The sequence below is a fragment of the Myxine glutinosa genome, chromosome 5 (genome assembly GCF_964187855.1).
Source record: "Myxine glutinosa chromosome 5, kmMyxGlut1.1, whole genome shotgun sequence".
NCBI lineage: Eukaryota > Metazoa > Chordata > Myxini > Myxiniformes > Myxinidae > Myxine > Myxine glutinosa.
The window spans coordinates 122679051-122693774 of record NC_136265.1 but is presented as its reverse complement, the minus strand read 5'-3'; the positions used below and the strand labels follow the sequence as shown (position 1 = coordinate 122693774).

At 55.4% G+C, this 14724-nt stretch overlaps 1 protein-coding gene across 1 annotated transcript in view; it reads left to right on the top strand.

The window, feature by feature from the left end:
• RSPH3 (radial spoke head 3) overlaps nt 1-14724 on the top strand; it is a 49657-nt gene that overhangs the window by 5298 nt on the left and 29635 nt on the right. The window contains exons 3-5 of the mRNA XM_068118191.2: nt 379-500; nt 3051-3138; nt 10474-10612. Coding sequence (XP_067974292.2) covers nt 394-500; nt 3051-3138; nt 10474-10612 — 334 coding nt within the window. The 5' untranslated portion in view covers nt 379-393. The remainder of the gene's footprint in view (nt 1-378; nt 501-3050; nt 3139-10473; nt 10613-14724) is intronic.

Here is a 14724-nt window from a genome sequence, read left to right as displayed (position 1 = left end):
TTTACTCATTCATCACCCTTTAGTAAAATACCAGTGAGAGCCGAGGGGTGATAATGTTAGAAAGTCATGGATTGTGAATGAGTGAACAAATCGATTTGCTCATAAGTGAATGAGTGGACGAATCAGTTTGTCACACATTCACTCATGGAAAAATGAACTTTTCCACTCATTCACCTATTTACATTCCATCTTTGACTTGCAAATGACGTCGCACCTCAATGACATCATTTTAATACCACGAGTGATGCAATCATGAGCACGATGTAAAAATCATGTTTTTGGTGTTTTGAAGTTTGTTTGAGTGAACTTTTCTGTAACTTTTATGCTCAACTTCTGCGTAATACATCATTACATGTCTTCGTGTACGTTTTGCACAAGCTTCCAGTCGGTGCAATGGCAACAGCTCTTCAATCCGTCGACCCCGCACAACCCTACAGCTTCACCAGTGCACCCCGGGTTTTACCAAATCGACCACACTGCCGTGACCGACAGCTTAGCTCGTGAGTACCTCACAGGGCACAGCTCCACTAACACCCAGGACAGGACCCAGGTATACACTACAGGTAGTTATAGCACCATGCCTGGGTTTTACCAAATCGACCACACTGCCGTGACCGACAGCTTAGCTCGTGAGTACCTCGCCGGGCACAGCTTCACTAACACCCAGGACAGGACCCAGGTATACACTACAGGTTACAGGTAGTTATAGCACCATGCCTGGGTTTTACCAAATCGACCACACTGCCGTGACCGACAGCTTAGCTCATGAGTACCTCGCCGGGCACAGCTTCACTAACACCCAGGACAGGACCCAGGTATACACTACAGGTTACAGGTAGTTATAGCACCATGCCTGGGTTTTACCAAATCGACCACACTGCCGTGACCGACAGCTTAGCTCGTGAGTACCTCGCCGGGCACAGCTTCACTAACACCCAGGACAGGACCCAGGTATACACTACAGGTAGTTATAGCACCATGCCTGGGTTTTACCAAATCGACCACACTGCCATGACCGACAGCTTACCTCGTGAGTACCTCACCGGGCACAGCTTCACTAACACCCAGGACAGGACCCAGGTATACACGACAGGTAGTTATAGCACCATGCCTGGGTTTTACCAAATCGACCACACTGCCATGACCGACAGCTTAGCTTGTGAGTACCTCACCGGGCACAGCTTCACTAACACCCAGGACAGGACCCAGGTATACACGACAGGTAGTTATAGCACCATGCCTGGGTTTTACCAAATCGACCACACTGCCGTGACCGACAGCTTAGCTCGTGAGTACCTCACAGGGCACAGCTCCACTAACACCCAGGACAGGACCCAGGTATACACTACAGGTTACAGGTAGTTATAGCACCATGCCTGGGTTTTACCAAATCGACCACACTGCCGTGACCGACAGCTTAGCTCGTGAGTACCTCGCCGGGCACAGCTTCACTAACACCCAGGACAGGACCCAGGTATACACTACAGGTTACAGGTAGTTATAGCACCATGCCTGGGTTTTACCAAATCGACCACACTGCCATGACCGACAGCTTACCTCGTGAGTACCTCACCGGGCACAGCTTCACTAACACCCAGGACAGGACCCAGGTATACACGACAGGTAGTTATAGCACCATGCCTGGGTTTTACCAAATCGACCACACAGCCATGACCGACAGCTTAGCTCGTGAGTACCTCGCAGGGCACAGCTCCACTAACACCCAGGACAGGACCCAGGTATACACTACAGGTTACAGGTAGTTATAGCACCATGCGTGGGTTTTACCAAATCGACCACACTGCCGTGACCGACAGCTTAGCTCGTGAGTACCTCGCCGGGCACAGCTTCACTAACACCCAGGACAGGACCCAGGTATACACTACAGGTTACAGGTAGTTATAGCACCATGCCTGGGTTTTACCAAATCGACCACACTGCCATGACCGACAGCTTAGCTCGTGAGTACCTCACCGGGCACAGCTTCACTAACATCCAGGACAGAACCCAGGTATACACGACAGGTAGTTATAGCACCATGCCTGGGTTTTACCAAATCGACCACACTGCCATGACCGACAGCTTAGCTTGTGAGTACCTCACCGGGCACAGCTTCACTAACATCCAGGACAGGACCCAGGTATACACTACAGGTAGTTATAGCACCATGCCTGGGTTTTACCAAATCGACCACACTGCCCTGACCGACAGCTTAGCTCGTGAGTACCTCGCAGGGCACAGCTCCACTAACACCCAGGACAGGACCCAGGTATACACTACAGGTTACAGGTAGTTATAGCACCATGCCTGGGTTTTACCAAATCGACCACACTGCCATGACCGACAGCTTAGCTCGGAAGTACCTCACCGGGCACAGCTTCACTAACATCCAGGACAGGACCCAGGTATACACTACAGGTAGTTATAGCACCATGCGTGGGTTTTACCAAATCGACCACACTGCCATGACCGACAGCTTAGCTCGTGAGTACCTCACCGGGCACAGCTTCACTAACATCCAGGACAGGACCCAGGTATACACTACAGGTAGTTATAGCACCATGCCTGGGTTTTACCAAATCGAACACACTGCCGTGACCGACAGCTTAGCTCGTGAGTACCTCACCGGGCACAGCTCCACTAACATCCAGGACAGGACCCAGGTATACACTACAGGTAGTCATAGCACCATGCCTGGGGTTTGCTCGTCTACATGCTTTCTGAGATTATGAATGAAGGAAACAAAAATGCATGAATAATCCTATCTGCCCATACTCATACCACCAAATATTTAATCCTTCACATTTCCACATCTTGGACAAACTGGGATGACTGAGCTGACTCGACATGCTGAACACTTTCCTCCAATAAGGAGTCACTATGTATCCTTGCATCATCGGTTCTGTTTTTTGATTGGATGCGCTCCGTAAGCTCAATCGACAAAGTCGGCATTTGCGGTGTAAATGAATGATTCCGGACTTTAGCAGGTGGGCTATGGCTTCTGATAATCCGATGTAATTAATCTCATTTCTTTCACATTTTTGTTTCAGAGACAAGCATGCTGTTCACTATGGAAACATCATGTACGATCGACGTGTTATACGTGGAAACACCTATGCTCAGAATGCTGTCCACGCAGTAAGGGATCGCCTTGTACATTTCCATCACTTTCTCAGGCATCTTGGTCAGGATGCCGAATATCGAAAGCATGTCGAGCAATCAATGCTGCTTAGTGTTTTCACACTTTAAACACATTGTTAAAATAATCTTCTTTTGGTGAAAATAAAGCACGTGGTGAGGTGGAAAGAACTGGGAAGTGGCCATGTGCTGTGTGCAGGAAGGGTGTCGGGGTGAACTCCATTCAATGTACAATGTGCGCTGAGTGGGTTCATCAAAAATGTAGTGGTCTGAGAGGGTCATTAACCAGTGTGGCAGCTACATTCAAATGTAAGGTGTGCACAGAGGGAGCTGCAGATGGAGGAAATGTTGAGTTGGATCTTGGAGACGGCGTGAAGCTGGAAGGTGTGAAAACATTTTGCTACCTCGGAGACATGCTGAATGGAGAAGGTGGATCAGACTCGGCAACGGTTGCTCGAGTGAGATGTGCATGGAAGAAGTTTCGGGAACTGAGTGGCGTGCTGATGAGGAGGGGAGTGTCGTTGAAGCTGAAGGGAAAGGTGTATGCTGCATGTGTGAGAAGTGTTATGATTTATGGGAGCGAGACATGGGTAATGAACGTAGAGCAGCAACGAAGGCTGGAAGGGTGGAAATGCGAATGGTTCGATGGATGTGTGGAGTATCGTTGAGAGAGAGGAAGACAAATGATGAATTGCGAAAAATGATGGGAATAGAGCCTGTGATGGATGCTGTGAAGAGGAACAGTTTGAGATGGTTTGGTCATGTGTTGAGGAAGGATTAAAGTGACTGGTTGAGAAGAGCGATGGAAATGAATGTAGTGTGGTGCTGTGCACACACGACTCGATTGCCAGAGAGGTAGGCCACAACGCGTTGATACAACAAGAGTCTTTATTCAGAGCTCGTACTTCAGCACTGGGCGGGCTCGAGCTTAGAACCCGCATATATGTCCCGAGGCCACGCCTTGCCCCCGGGCATGGCCGATCGGTCGAAAGGCGGGGCATGCATTTTAGTTCCCCGTCTGGATGCTCGCGCCACCCACTGGTGCGCGGAATTATTGCCCCTTGTGCCCACCACACGCGCCCCCCCCCCCCCCCCCCAGAATTCCCGCGCACCTGAAGGGTGAGCTTGCGGGGAAGCTGATGCATCCGGAAGCCGGATGACCCGGCCGAAACGCCCCCTGGCGATGCGTGCAGGGCTGGGGGGTAGCGGGATGGTGGGGCTGGGGGGTGCTGGGGGTCTGACCGCCGGGGGGCGGCCTCGACGTGGAGGCAGAGCTGCTTGCGAGGGGTGGTCCAGATCGAGGTGGGCCGGCTTGAGGCGGTCCACTGAGATACGATCCGGGGCACCGCCGATGTCGACGGTGAAATATTTTCCCCTGGTCTCCAGCACATGGAAGGGCCCGTCGTATGGGAGCCGTAGCGGTGCCCGGTGGGCATCGTGCCGGACGAAGACGTACTCCGCCGTGCAAAGTTCCAGGGCGACGTGGGAGGACGGGCAACTGTGCTGTGCCGTCGGCACCGGGGTGAACCTCCGGGCGGTCTCCTGCAGGGTGGAGCGCTGTTGCGCCGCGGACCAAGGAGCCGTGGAGTCGGGGATAAATTCGCCCGGAACCCGCAGTGGTTGCCCGAAGACCAGCTCTGCTGAGGACGCGTGCAGGTCGTCCTTGGGCGCCGTCCTGAGGCCCAGCAGGACCCACTGGGGCCTGTCGGCCCAGCTGCCATCGCGTAGGCTGGCCCGGAGCGCGTCCTTCATCGAGCGATGAAAGCGCTCGCACAGGCCATTGGCCTGGGGGTGGTAGGCCATGGTGCAGTGCAGTTGGACGCCGAGCCCTTGTGCCACCGCGCCCCAGAGCTCCGAGGTGAACTGGGGGCCGCGGTCGGACGAGATGTCCGAGGGGGCACCGAACCGGGCAACCCAAGTGGCGATGAAGGCTTGCGCCACATCAGCCGCAGACGTCACCGCCAATGGCACGGCCTCCGGCCACCGTGCGGTGCGGTCCACCATGGTGAGGAGGTGGGTGAACCCCCGAGAGGGGGGTAGAGGTCCCACCAAGTCGACGTGGACATGGTCGAACCGACGCTCGGGCATCGTAAACGGGGCCAACGGGGCCTGTGTGTGGCGGTGGACCTCTGCGCGCTGGCACGCGAGGCACGTCCTGGCCCAGTCGCGGACGTCCTTCCTGAGGCCATGCCAGACGAACTTCGCCGCGATGAGCTTCTGGGAGGCCTTCGTGCCCGGGTGGGACAGGCTGTGGATGGCGTTGAAAACCGTGCGCTGCCAGCCAGCGGGCACGATGGGGCGAGGCCGGCCGAGGGAGACGTCGCACAGGAGGGCCGCGCCCGTGACGTCGAACGGCACCTCGGTGACGCGGAGGCCTGTGACGGCGGTCCGCAAGGCCTGGACGCCGGGGTCGGCGGTCTGGTCCTCCGCCATCCGGGCATAGTCGATCCCGAGGTGGACCGCGTGCGCGACGGACCGGGAAAGGCAATCCGCCACCGGGTTGTCTTTACCCGCGATGTGACGGATGTCCGTCGTGTACTCGGACACGGCAGAGAGGTGACGCTGCTGCCGTGCCGACCATGGCTCAGCGACCTTGGCCATCGCTAACACAAGGGGCTTGTGGTCGACGAAAGCCGTGAACGGGCGGCCCTCGAGCAGATGGCGGAAGTGTCGGACCGCCAGGTTGAGCCCGAGCAGCTCGCGGTCGAAGGTGCTATCGCAGCGTTCTTGCGGGCGAAGCTGCCGGCTAAAAAATGCCAGTGGCTGCCAAGCACCACTCACCCACTGCTCGTGCACCGTGCCCACCGCGTAGTCCGACGCGTCGGTGGTGAGGGCGATCGGTGCATCCGGCGCCGGGTGCGCCAGCATGGTGGCGTTGGCCAGGGCCAGCTTGGCGCCCGCAAACCCCACGGCCATCGGCTCCGACCAGGCGATGTCACCTTTGCCCGGCTTGCCCCGGAGGGCCTTGTGCAGGGGGCGGAGGAGCTGGGCGACGTGGGGCACGAAGCGGTGGTAAAAATTTACAATGCCCAGGAACTCCTGGAGCCCCTTGATCGTGCGGGGGCGTGGGAAATCCCTGACCGCCTCCACCTTGGCCGGTAAAGGGATGGCCCCGTGCCTGGTGATGCGGTGCCCCAAGAAGTCGATGGCGGCGACGCCGAAATGGCACTTTGCGGGGTTGATGATCAGGCCATGCTGGCCCAGGCGTTCGAAAAGCATGCAGAGGTGGAGCAGGTGCTCCTCCTGGGATGCGCTCGCGACTAGGATGTCGTCCAGGTAGACATAGATGAAAGGTAAGTCGCGCAAGACGCTGTCCATGAGCCGTTGGAACGCCTGGGCCGCATTCTTCAACCCAAAAGCCATTCGCAGGAACTCAAAGAGGCCAAAAGGGGTGATGACGGCCGTCTTTGGGACATCGTCCGGTTGGACGGGGACCTGGTGGTAGCCCCGAATGAAGTCCACCTTGGAGGACACGGTCATGTTCGCCAACCGGGCGGAAAAGTCCTGGATATGCGGGACCGGGTAGCGGTCGGGGGTGGTGGCATCATTGAGCCGGCGGTAGTCACCACACGGCCGCCATCCTCCGCCGGGCTTCGGCACAATGTGCAGAAGAGAAGCCCAAGCGCTGTTGGAGCGCCGTACGATCCCCAGCCGTTCCAGCGTGGCGAACTCCGCTTTCGCCACGGCGAGCTTCGTGGGGTCGAGTCGGCGTGCCTGGGCGTAGACCGGCGGCCCGACCGTGGGGATATGGTGCTCCACCCCGTGTTTGACGGCCACCGCTGAGAAGGTGGGCCGTGTGAGGGCCGGGAAACTGGCGAGGAGGCGGGTAAACTCGTCCGCTGCCGGAAGCGTGCAGACTACCCTCACCGGGAGGGAACCTTTCAGCAAGCCGCTTGGCAAGCCGCTCGGTGAGCCGCTCAGCGAGCTGCTCAACGAGCCACTCAGCGAACAAGCGAGCGAGCTGAAGGTTTCAGCCTGGACGAGACGTCTGCGCTTAATGTCGACCAACAGCCCATGCGCACATAGGAAGTCCGCGCCGAGCAGGGCCATTGGCACGCTGGTGGTGACGAACGACCATTGAAAGCGCTGCCCCTCCGAACCGCAGTGAGAGGCAACGCTTCCCGAATGTGCGGATGGGTGTACCGTTGGCGGCAAGCAAAGCGGGGCCCCGGCCCTGGGCTTGCTTGTCGGACGTGGAGGCAGGGAGGACGCTTACCTGCGCTCCCGTGTCGCAAAGAAAACGGCGCCCGGACAAGATGTCCATGATGAACAGGAGGCTGCCAGAATGGCCTACGCTCATGGCCGCAAGTGAGCGCTGGCCCGACCCGTCAAAAGCACACGGCGGGCGGCACGTTTTAGCCTTGTGGCCGAATCTGGCATGGTAGTAGCACCAGGTTTGCGGCGGTGGCCCCCACGGCGGCCGTGCCGGCGGCGGTGGTGGTGGCGGCGGCGGTAGTGGGTGGGGCGAAGCAACGGCCACGAGGGAAGCAGGGGGCGCTGGAGCCTCCGCACCGGGAGCCACTACGGCAGCACCGTACACCGACCGCGTGTCGCAGGCCGCAAAATACTTGTCGGCCTCTCCAGCCAGGGCACGGGGTTCCATTATTTTGGAACCAGCCAGCGCGAGACGCACCTGTATAGGTAGCTGGCGTAGGAAGAGTGCTCGGAATAAGAAATCCGAGCGCTGGTCTCCCAGCAGCGACAGCATGAAATCCATCCGGACGGATGGTCGTGTGTCGCCGAGTGCGGGAAGGTCCAGGAGGCGGTTGGCACGTTCGACCTCTGTGAGCCCGAACGTGGCGATGAGGAGACGTTTGAGCGCCTCGTACCTGTGGTCGCCCGGCGGGCGCCGAAGGATTGACACGACTTGGGCGGCAGTGCCGGGCCCGAGGGCGGCGACCACGTGGTAGTACCGGGTCTCGTCCGCTGTGATGCCCCGGAGCTGAAATTGAGCTTCGGCCTGCACAAACCAAACGTCGGCTTGCGCTTCCCAAAACTCCGGGAGGTTGATTGCGACGGCGTTGGTAGCCATGGTGCGTTCGGGGGTCAGCAACGGCTGAACCAATCAGGGTCACCAGTGTGGTGCTTTGCACACACGACTCGATTGCCAGAGAGGTAGGCCACAACGCGTTGATTCAACAAGAGTCTTTATTCAGAGCTCGCACTTCAGCACTGGGCGGGCTCGAGCTTAGAGCCCGCATATATGTCCCGAGGCCACGCCTTGCCCCCGGGCGTGGCCGATCGGTCGAAAGGTGGGGCATGCATTTTAGTTCCCCGCCTGGACGCTCGCGCCACCCACTGGTGCGCGGAATTATTGCCCCTTGTGCCTGCCACAGTAGAAGGAAGTAGAGGACGGGGAAGACCGAGAAAGACTTGGCTAAAGATGGTGGAAGAAGAAATGCGGGCAAGGGGGTTAACAAGGAGAGATGCAGAAAAAAGGGCAAAATGGAGAAGATTGTCATGGGGACCGCAAGGCTAACCCCCGCTCTAGCAGGGAAAATGGCCTTAAAATGCCTGTTGTTGTTGTTGTTGTTTGTTGTTAAAATAATCTTCTATTCTCATCTCGCTGATCAATATGACTCAAAGACTTTCACTCCCACAATTCGCCGAGTGTTGCACAATGCCAGGTAGCTGCAAATAAAGCTACAGTGTTTTAGGTTGGTGATTTTAGGCTTCAGATAGGACTATACATTGGAAAGGAGGTGATTATGAGGGGATTTTATTGAGATGTTTAGGATAACGAAGCATATAGACAAAATAAGTGAAGAGTTTTTCAACAGAACAGACAGAGATAGGACCAGAGACCATAGTCTGAAAATATAGAAGAGGTGAGTTCGGCCATTATTGAGGCATGAATGTGTGCGCCGTCCCTCCAATGGATGATCAACTGGTTGTCCCGTCTGCCGGTGTCCTTCGTGAAGAGTGGACGTCTTGGTGCCGGCTCCATGGTCAAATAATTGCAACTTCTTACCTAACCTGTAGCACCTTGTGATGGAGTGTTGACTTGTCCAAGGTTGGTTCCTCATCTGTGAGGTTCATGACTTGTTTTGGCACCATTGTACTGTTATGTACTGTTATTTGGGTAGTTTAGCCAAATTTGATGTATTAAGTAGGGAAATGTTAGCTTGAGGATTGTCCTGTTTAAATGTGCATCATATGAAGGGTGATGTGTTGTTCAATAAATAGCCAGGATTTAAGGTGAAGGAATTCTACGTGAAACCTTCTGTGAACTACGGGTGAAGCACCATGTGAGGCCTCAAATGGGAAAGAGAGGAGAGCAGTTTGAAAGGGGGAATCGCAAAAGGAAAGAGGGAGAGGAGTTTCGATTTCCTCCCGAGGGGAGCAGTTTTCTGTGGCCTCTAGAGTGGAGAGTTTGCCCACTTGAGGAGAAGTGCTTTGTGTTCCTGCTTCTTGTTCCTGCTTCATGTTTCTGCTTCATGTTTCTGCTTCATGTTTCTGCTTCATGTTTCTGCTTCATGTTTCTGCTTCGTGTTCCTGCTTTGTGTTTCTGCTTTGTGTTCCTCCTTTGTGTTTCTGCTTCGTCCCCTGCTTCATCCCCTGCTTCGTGTTCCTGCATCATGTTGCTGCTCCGTCGTGCTGATTCGTGTTCCTGCTTCGTGTTCCTGCTTCGTGTTTCTGCTTCGTCCCCTGCTTCGTCCCCTGCCCCGTCGTCCTGCCTCGTCGTTCTGCCTCGTCGTCTGCTCACTTGTTTTGTCGTCTGCTCGCCTGTTTCGTCTCTCCTGCCCATGTGCCCGCTTCATCTTTTGATTTGTGGCTGCTTCGACGCCATATGTGTGGACACCTCAACAGGAGATGAGGCCTCACCAGTTTTTCATTTCCTCCTACTCTGTGCTTGAGTCTGGTGTGTGTGGTGCCCCAGATTTCTTTATTTCTCTTGCAAATAGTTATTTATTGTGAATTATGTGTTTTCCTCCCCCACCCAACCCCCAACCCGCTGTCGTTCCCTGCCACCGTGATCATTCTTCCTCTGTTATTGTGGTGGGGAGTAAATCCCGTTAAATCAGAGCTAAGGGTCTCATGTGTCTCTTGTGACTTCCACGTGCGAATCTGCCATTAATTGATGCAGTCCAAGGGACTAACAGCCATTTTGTACCATTCGTCCAGTGGTCAGTGTTAACAGACTGCTGGACACACCAGTACATTGTGGGGAGTATGAACAAACCTCCACCTTGACCGCTGACACCGCTGTTTATCAGCTTCTTCTATTTCAAATCTTTTCTTTATTGTTGAACAAGCCCACTTTTGGTGTTCATACTTTCTGCCCTCTCACCCCCCACACCCCCCAACATCCTCCACATCCGGCTCCCTTCCTAGGACCAGAACGCGCAGTCCAAACATCCGGAAAGGCAAAGGCAGCGTCACCATTTGGAGTCGTTCCGCCACACCAGGGAGCCGCACCACCCATCCACTCCATTGCCGATAGAAGGAAGAAAGCACATTGATGTTCAGACAGGTATGGAACTGGCACTCTTTCACTCCCCTTCAGTGCCATTTATTTATTACATGTGCTTGTGGGTATTGGGGAGGGGACGAGCGAACATTGGCCATATTTACCTATGTAGTAAGTAAGTGGCCCCTTGAAGTATGTTTCACCATCTATCTATAATTCCAGTAATCTCTGTCTGTACGTTTGTCTGTGACCGCTGTTTCTCGACAACCACGGGTCCGATATACTTTTAACTTGCCAGGTATATTGCTGGGGACCCGAGGATGTGCCTTTTCAAGGTTTCATATTAATCGGACAATTACTTACCGAGCTATGTCCAAAAAACGATTCAACCAATCAGAGAGCAGCGAACGATCGCGTGTGCCGGCGTTGCGAATGGACCAAACCATTCCATGTAAATAGAGGGGGGGGGGTTCTGTGGTCGTTGCGAATGGACGAAACCATTTCATGTAAATAGAGGGGGGGGATTGTCACTGTACTCGCAAGCCGTTCGCCGTTCGCTTTGGCGTTGCGAATGGACCAAACCATTTCATGTAAATAGAGGGGGGGGGATATAATTTTAGATAGATATATAGTACGGGCATATATATAGTACGGGCATGCCCTAGTCTTACTAAATCCTGCTTCAGGGCTGGCAGGATAGCTTACAGGTATGTGCACTTCTCTTTGAGGTGACAGGCCTTTGTTCCAATCTCGACCCAGTTACAAACTGTCACCCTGGTGTTTCAGATGCAGCGTGATGCATCAATGTGTGCAACGTCCAAAGGAAAGGCCATAACCTGGAGGGCCAGTCTGCCAGCAATGGTACAGGTTATCGAGGTATCGTCAGCACTCTGAACCAATTACAATTTCCTGGCCAAATCATCTAAATTGAATGTCAGGCCTGGTGAGCCTGTTGGGAAAAGGATTGGGTCAAAAACGTTTCACAGCCAACCCCACCAGAAGGTGGGCATCATTTGGGACCATTAATATATGTATATAAACTCGATCCTGTTGCAATCTTTTCCTTCGGAATGACCTAATCTTCCACGACTTATAAAGAGATTTAATCCTTCCAAATTGATCAAACCACTTTGTATTAAACCATATTATAGCAAATTCTCCAACCTGGAATCTTCTCTTTCTTTTACTGAACCATGATCTAAGACTCGTCGAGGATCTTGTACATGTATCACACTAGCAGGGGCTGCCTGGCGCTGCCCAGGGTTGGAGAGGGGGAGGTAAGGGAATACCCTCGGTGAGTTGCCTTTAAGGCATTTAGTTAACTTTCTAAATGTCATATGTAAAGACAAGATATAGACAAGATATAGACATGTCCTGCATGCTCCCAGTGCAATCCATTTGCATCCATTGCCAATCATCGTAAAGCAATGCTTTTTTACTATAATGTTCTCGTGCAGTGTTGGAACCGACTAAACACCAAGCTAAACCGTATCTAATGCAGACAGAGTCGTATAGTAGTAAGTTTCACCATTTACTTTCACAACATCTTGATGGAGAAGAGTGAAAGTAAATGGTGAAACTTACTACGACTGTCTTCATTAGATACGGTTTAGCTTGGTGTTTAGTCGGTTCCAACACTGCACGAGAATATTATACTCGGGTTCCTGAATATACAGATTAGCGGCAGCTTACTGTTAGTAGCCATTTTGTTTCCATCGAGCACGGCACACCGAACCCGTTTCCATTTGTCCGTTTTCAAATCGAACCCAAAAGAAAGATTTTTCAAATCAAACCTTTCTCTGCACCCAAAAGGGCGTTATATTATGTTGTGGCGGACACGAAAGCCCACTGGCGTGGTGACATCATTCCGCGCACCAAGTGGGCGGCGGCCACGCCCAAGGGGTAGGCGTGGCCTCAGGATATACACCGGGCACGCAGCCCGGAGCGCGTCAGTGCTACAGTGACCTCTTTGAATAAAGAACATTAAACTTACCGCGTTGTCCGCTTCCTCCTTGGTAGCAAGTCGCGCGCGTAGCACCGCGTGCTTCATTGGTGACCTCCGACATTCGAGTCAGCCGTCGCTGACCACCCGAAACCGCTGCAACAATGGCTACCAACGCGGTCTCCATCAAGCTCCCCGAATTCTGGGAGTCACAAGCCGAAGTTTGGTTCCTGCAGGCAGAAGCCCAGTTCCGACTTCGAGGCATCACGGTGGATGAGACCATGTACTGCCACGTGGTTGCCTCCTTCGGGCCCGGCACGGCCACCCACATCGTATCGGTCCTAAGGGATCCACCTGCCGACGGCAAGTACAAGGCGGTCAAGCGTCTCCTCCTCGCCACGTTCGGCCTTACGGTGGACGCACGGGCCGATCGCCTCTTGGACTTCCCCGAGATCGGGGACACATGGCCGTCTGTCTGTATGGACCATATGCTGGCGCTCATGGGCGACGAAACCCCGAACGCTGTATTCCGGGCGTTATTTCGACGCCAGCTGCCAGCACGAGTCCGCCCCGCTTTGGCTGGTTCCGCGTTAACGGAACCCCGTGCGCTCGCTGCCGAGGCCGACAAATACTACGCGGCTTTGGACACGCAGGCGAGTCTTGGCGCGGTTGCCGCTCCCGAGGCTCCCGAGGCTTTCCCCGATGCACCGCACCTCGTGTCCGCCGCCACGCCCTGCCCACCACCACCGCCGCCGCCGCGAAGAAAACCGCGGCCTCCGACGCCGCAGCTGCCCGCCTGGTGTTTCTTCCACGCCAAATTCGGCCACGAGGATCGGCAGTGTCGCCCGCCGTGCTCATTCAGCAGGTCGGGAAACGGGCGAGCCGGCGCTCGGTGGCAACGGTGAGCATCGGCAATTCAAACAGCCTTCTGTACATAACGGACACCTTGTCCGGGCGCCGTTACCTATGCGACACGGGGGCGCAGGTGAGTGTCATTCCTGCCGGTACGTCCGACAAGCACACCGCGGGCTGAGGTCCCACGCTGCTTGCGGCCAATGGTACGTCTATACGCACGTACGGAAAACGCTGTCTCTCTCTGTGGTTCGGAGGGCAGGTTTTCCGTTGGTCGTTCGTTACGGCCGACGTGCCCATGGCACTGCTTGGCGCGGACTTCTTATGTGCTAATGGATTACTGGTCGATGTAAAGCGCAGAAGGCTTGTCCAGGCTGAGACGTTCAGCTCGCTCGCGTGCGCGCTGCCCGCCTCGTTGAGCAGCTCACAGAGCGGCTCGCCAAGCGGCTCGCCGAGCGGCTTGCTGAGCGGTTCCATTCCGGCCAGGTTCATCTGTACGCTTCCGGCAGTGGACGAATTCGCCCGCCTCCTCGCGGGTTTCCCGGCCCTCACGCGGCCCACCTTCTCGGCGGGGACCGTCAAGCACGGGGTGGAACATCACATCCCCACCGCCGGGCCACCGGTCTACGCCCGGGCACGCCGCCTCGAGCCGACGAAGCTCGCCGTAGCTAAAGCGGAGTTCGCTATGCTGGAGCGGCTCGGCATCATGCGGCACTCCGAGAGCGTGTGGGCGTCCCCGCTCCACATCGTGCCCAAGCCTGGTGGAGGATGGCGACCATGCGGGGACTACCGGCGCCTCAACGACGCCACCACCCCTGACCGCTACCCTGTCCCCCACATCCAGGACTTCTCCGCCCGATTGGCAGGGATGTCCTTCTTTTCAAAGGTGGACCTTGTACGCGGCTACCATCAGGTCCCTGTCAGGCCGGAGGACATCCCGAAGACGGCTGTCATCACGCCATTCGGGCTTTTCGAATTTCTTTGGATGCCCTTCGGTTTGAAAAATGCGGCTCAGGCGTTCCAGCGCCTCATGGACAGCGTCTTACGCAGCTTGGATTTTTTGTACGTCTACCTGGACGACATCCTCATCGCCAGCGCGTCCCGGGAAGAGCACCTTTGTCACCTCCGCACGCTCTTCGAACGTCTGGGCCAGCACGGCCTGATTGTGAACCCCGCCAAGTGCCGGTTCAGTGTCGCTGAAATCGACTTTTTGGGGCACCGCGTCACCAAGCACGGGGCCGTCCCCCTACTGGCCAAGGTGGAGGCGGTGAAGGGGTTTCCGCGCCCCGCACGATCAAGGGGCTCCAGGAGTTCCTGGGCATGTTAAACTTTTACCATCGGTTCCTGCCCCGCATCGCCCAGCTCCTGCGCCCCTTACACG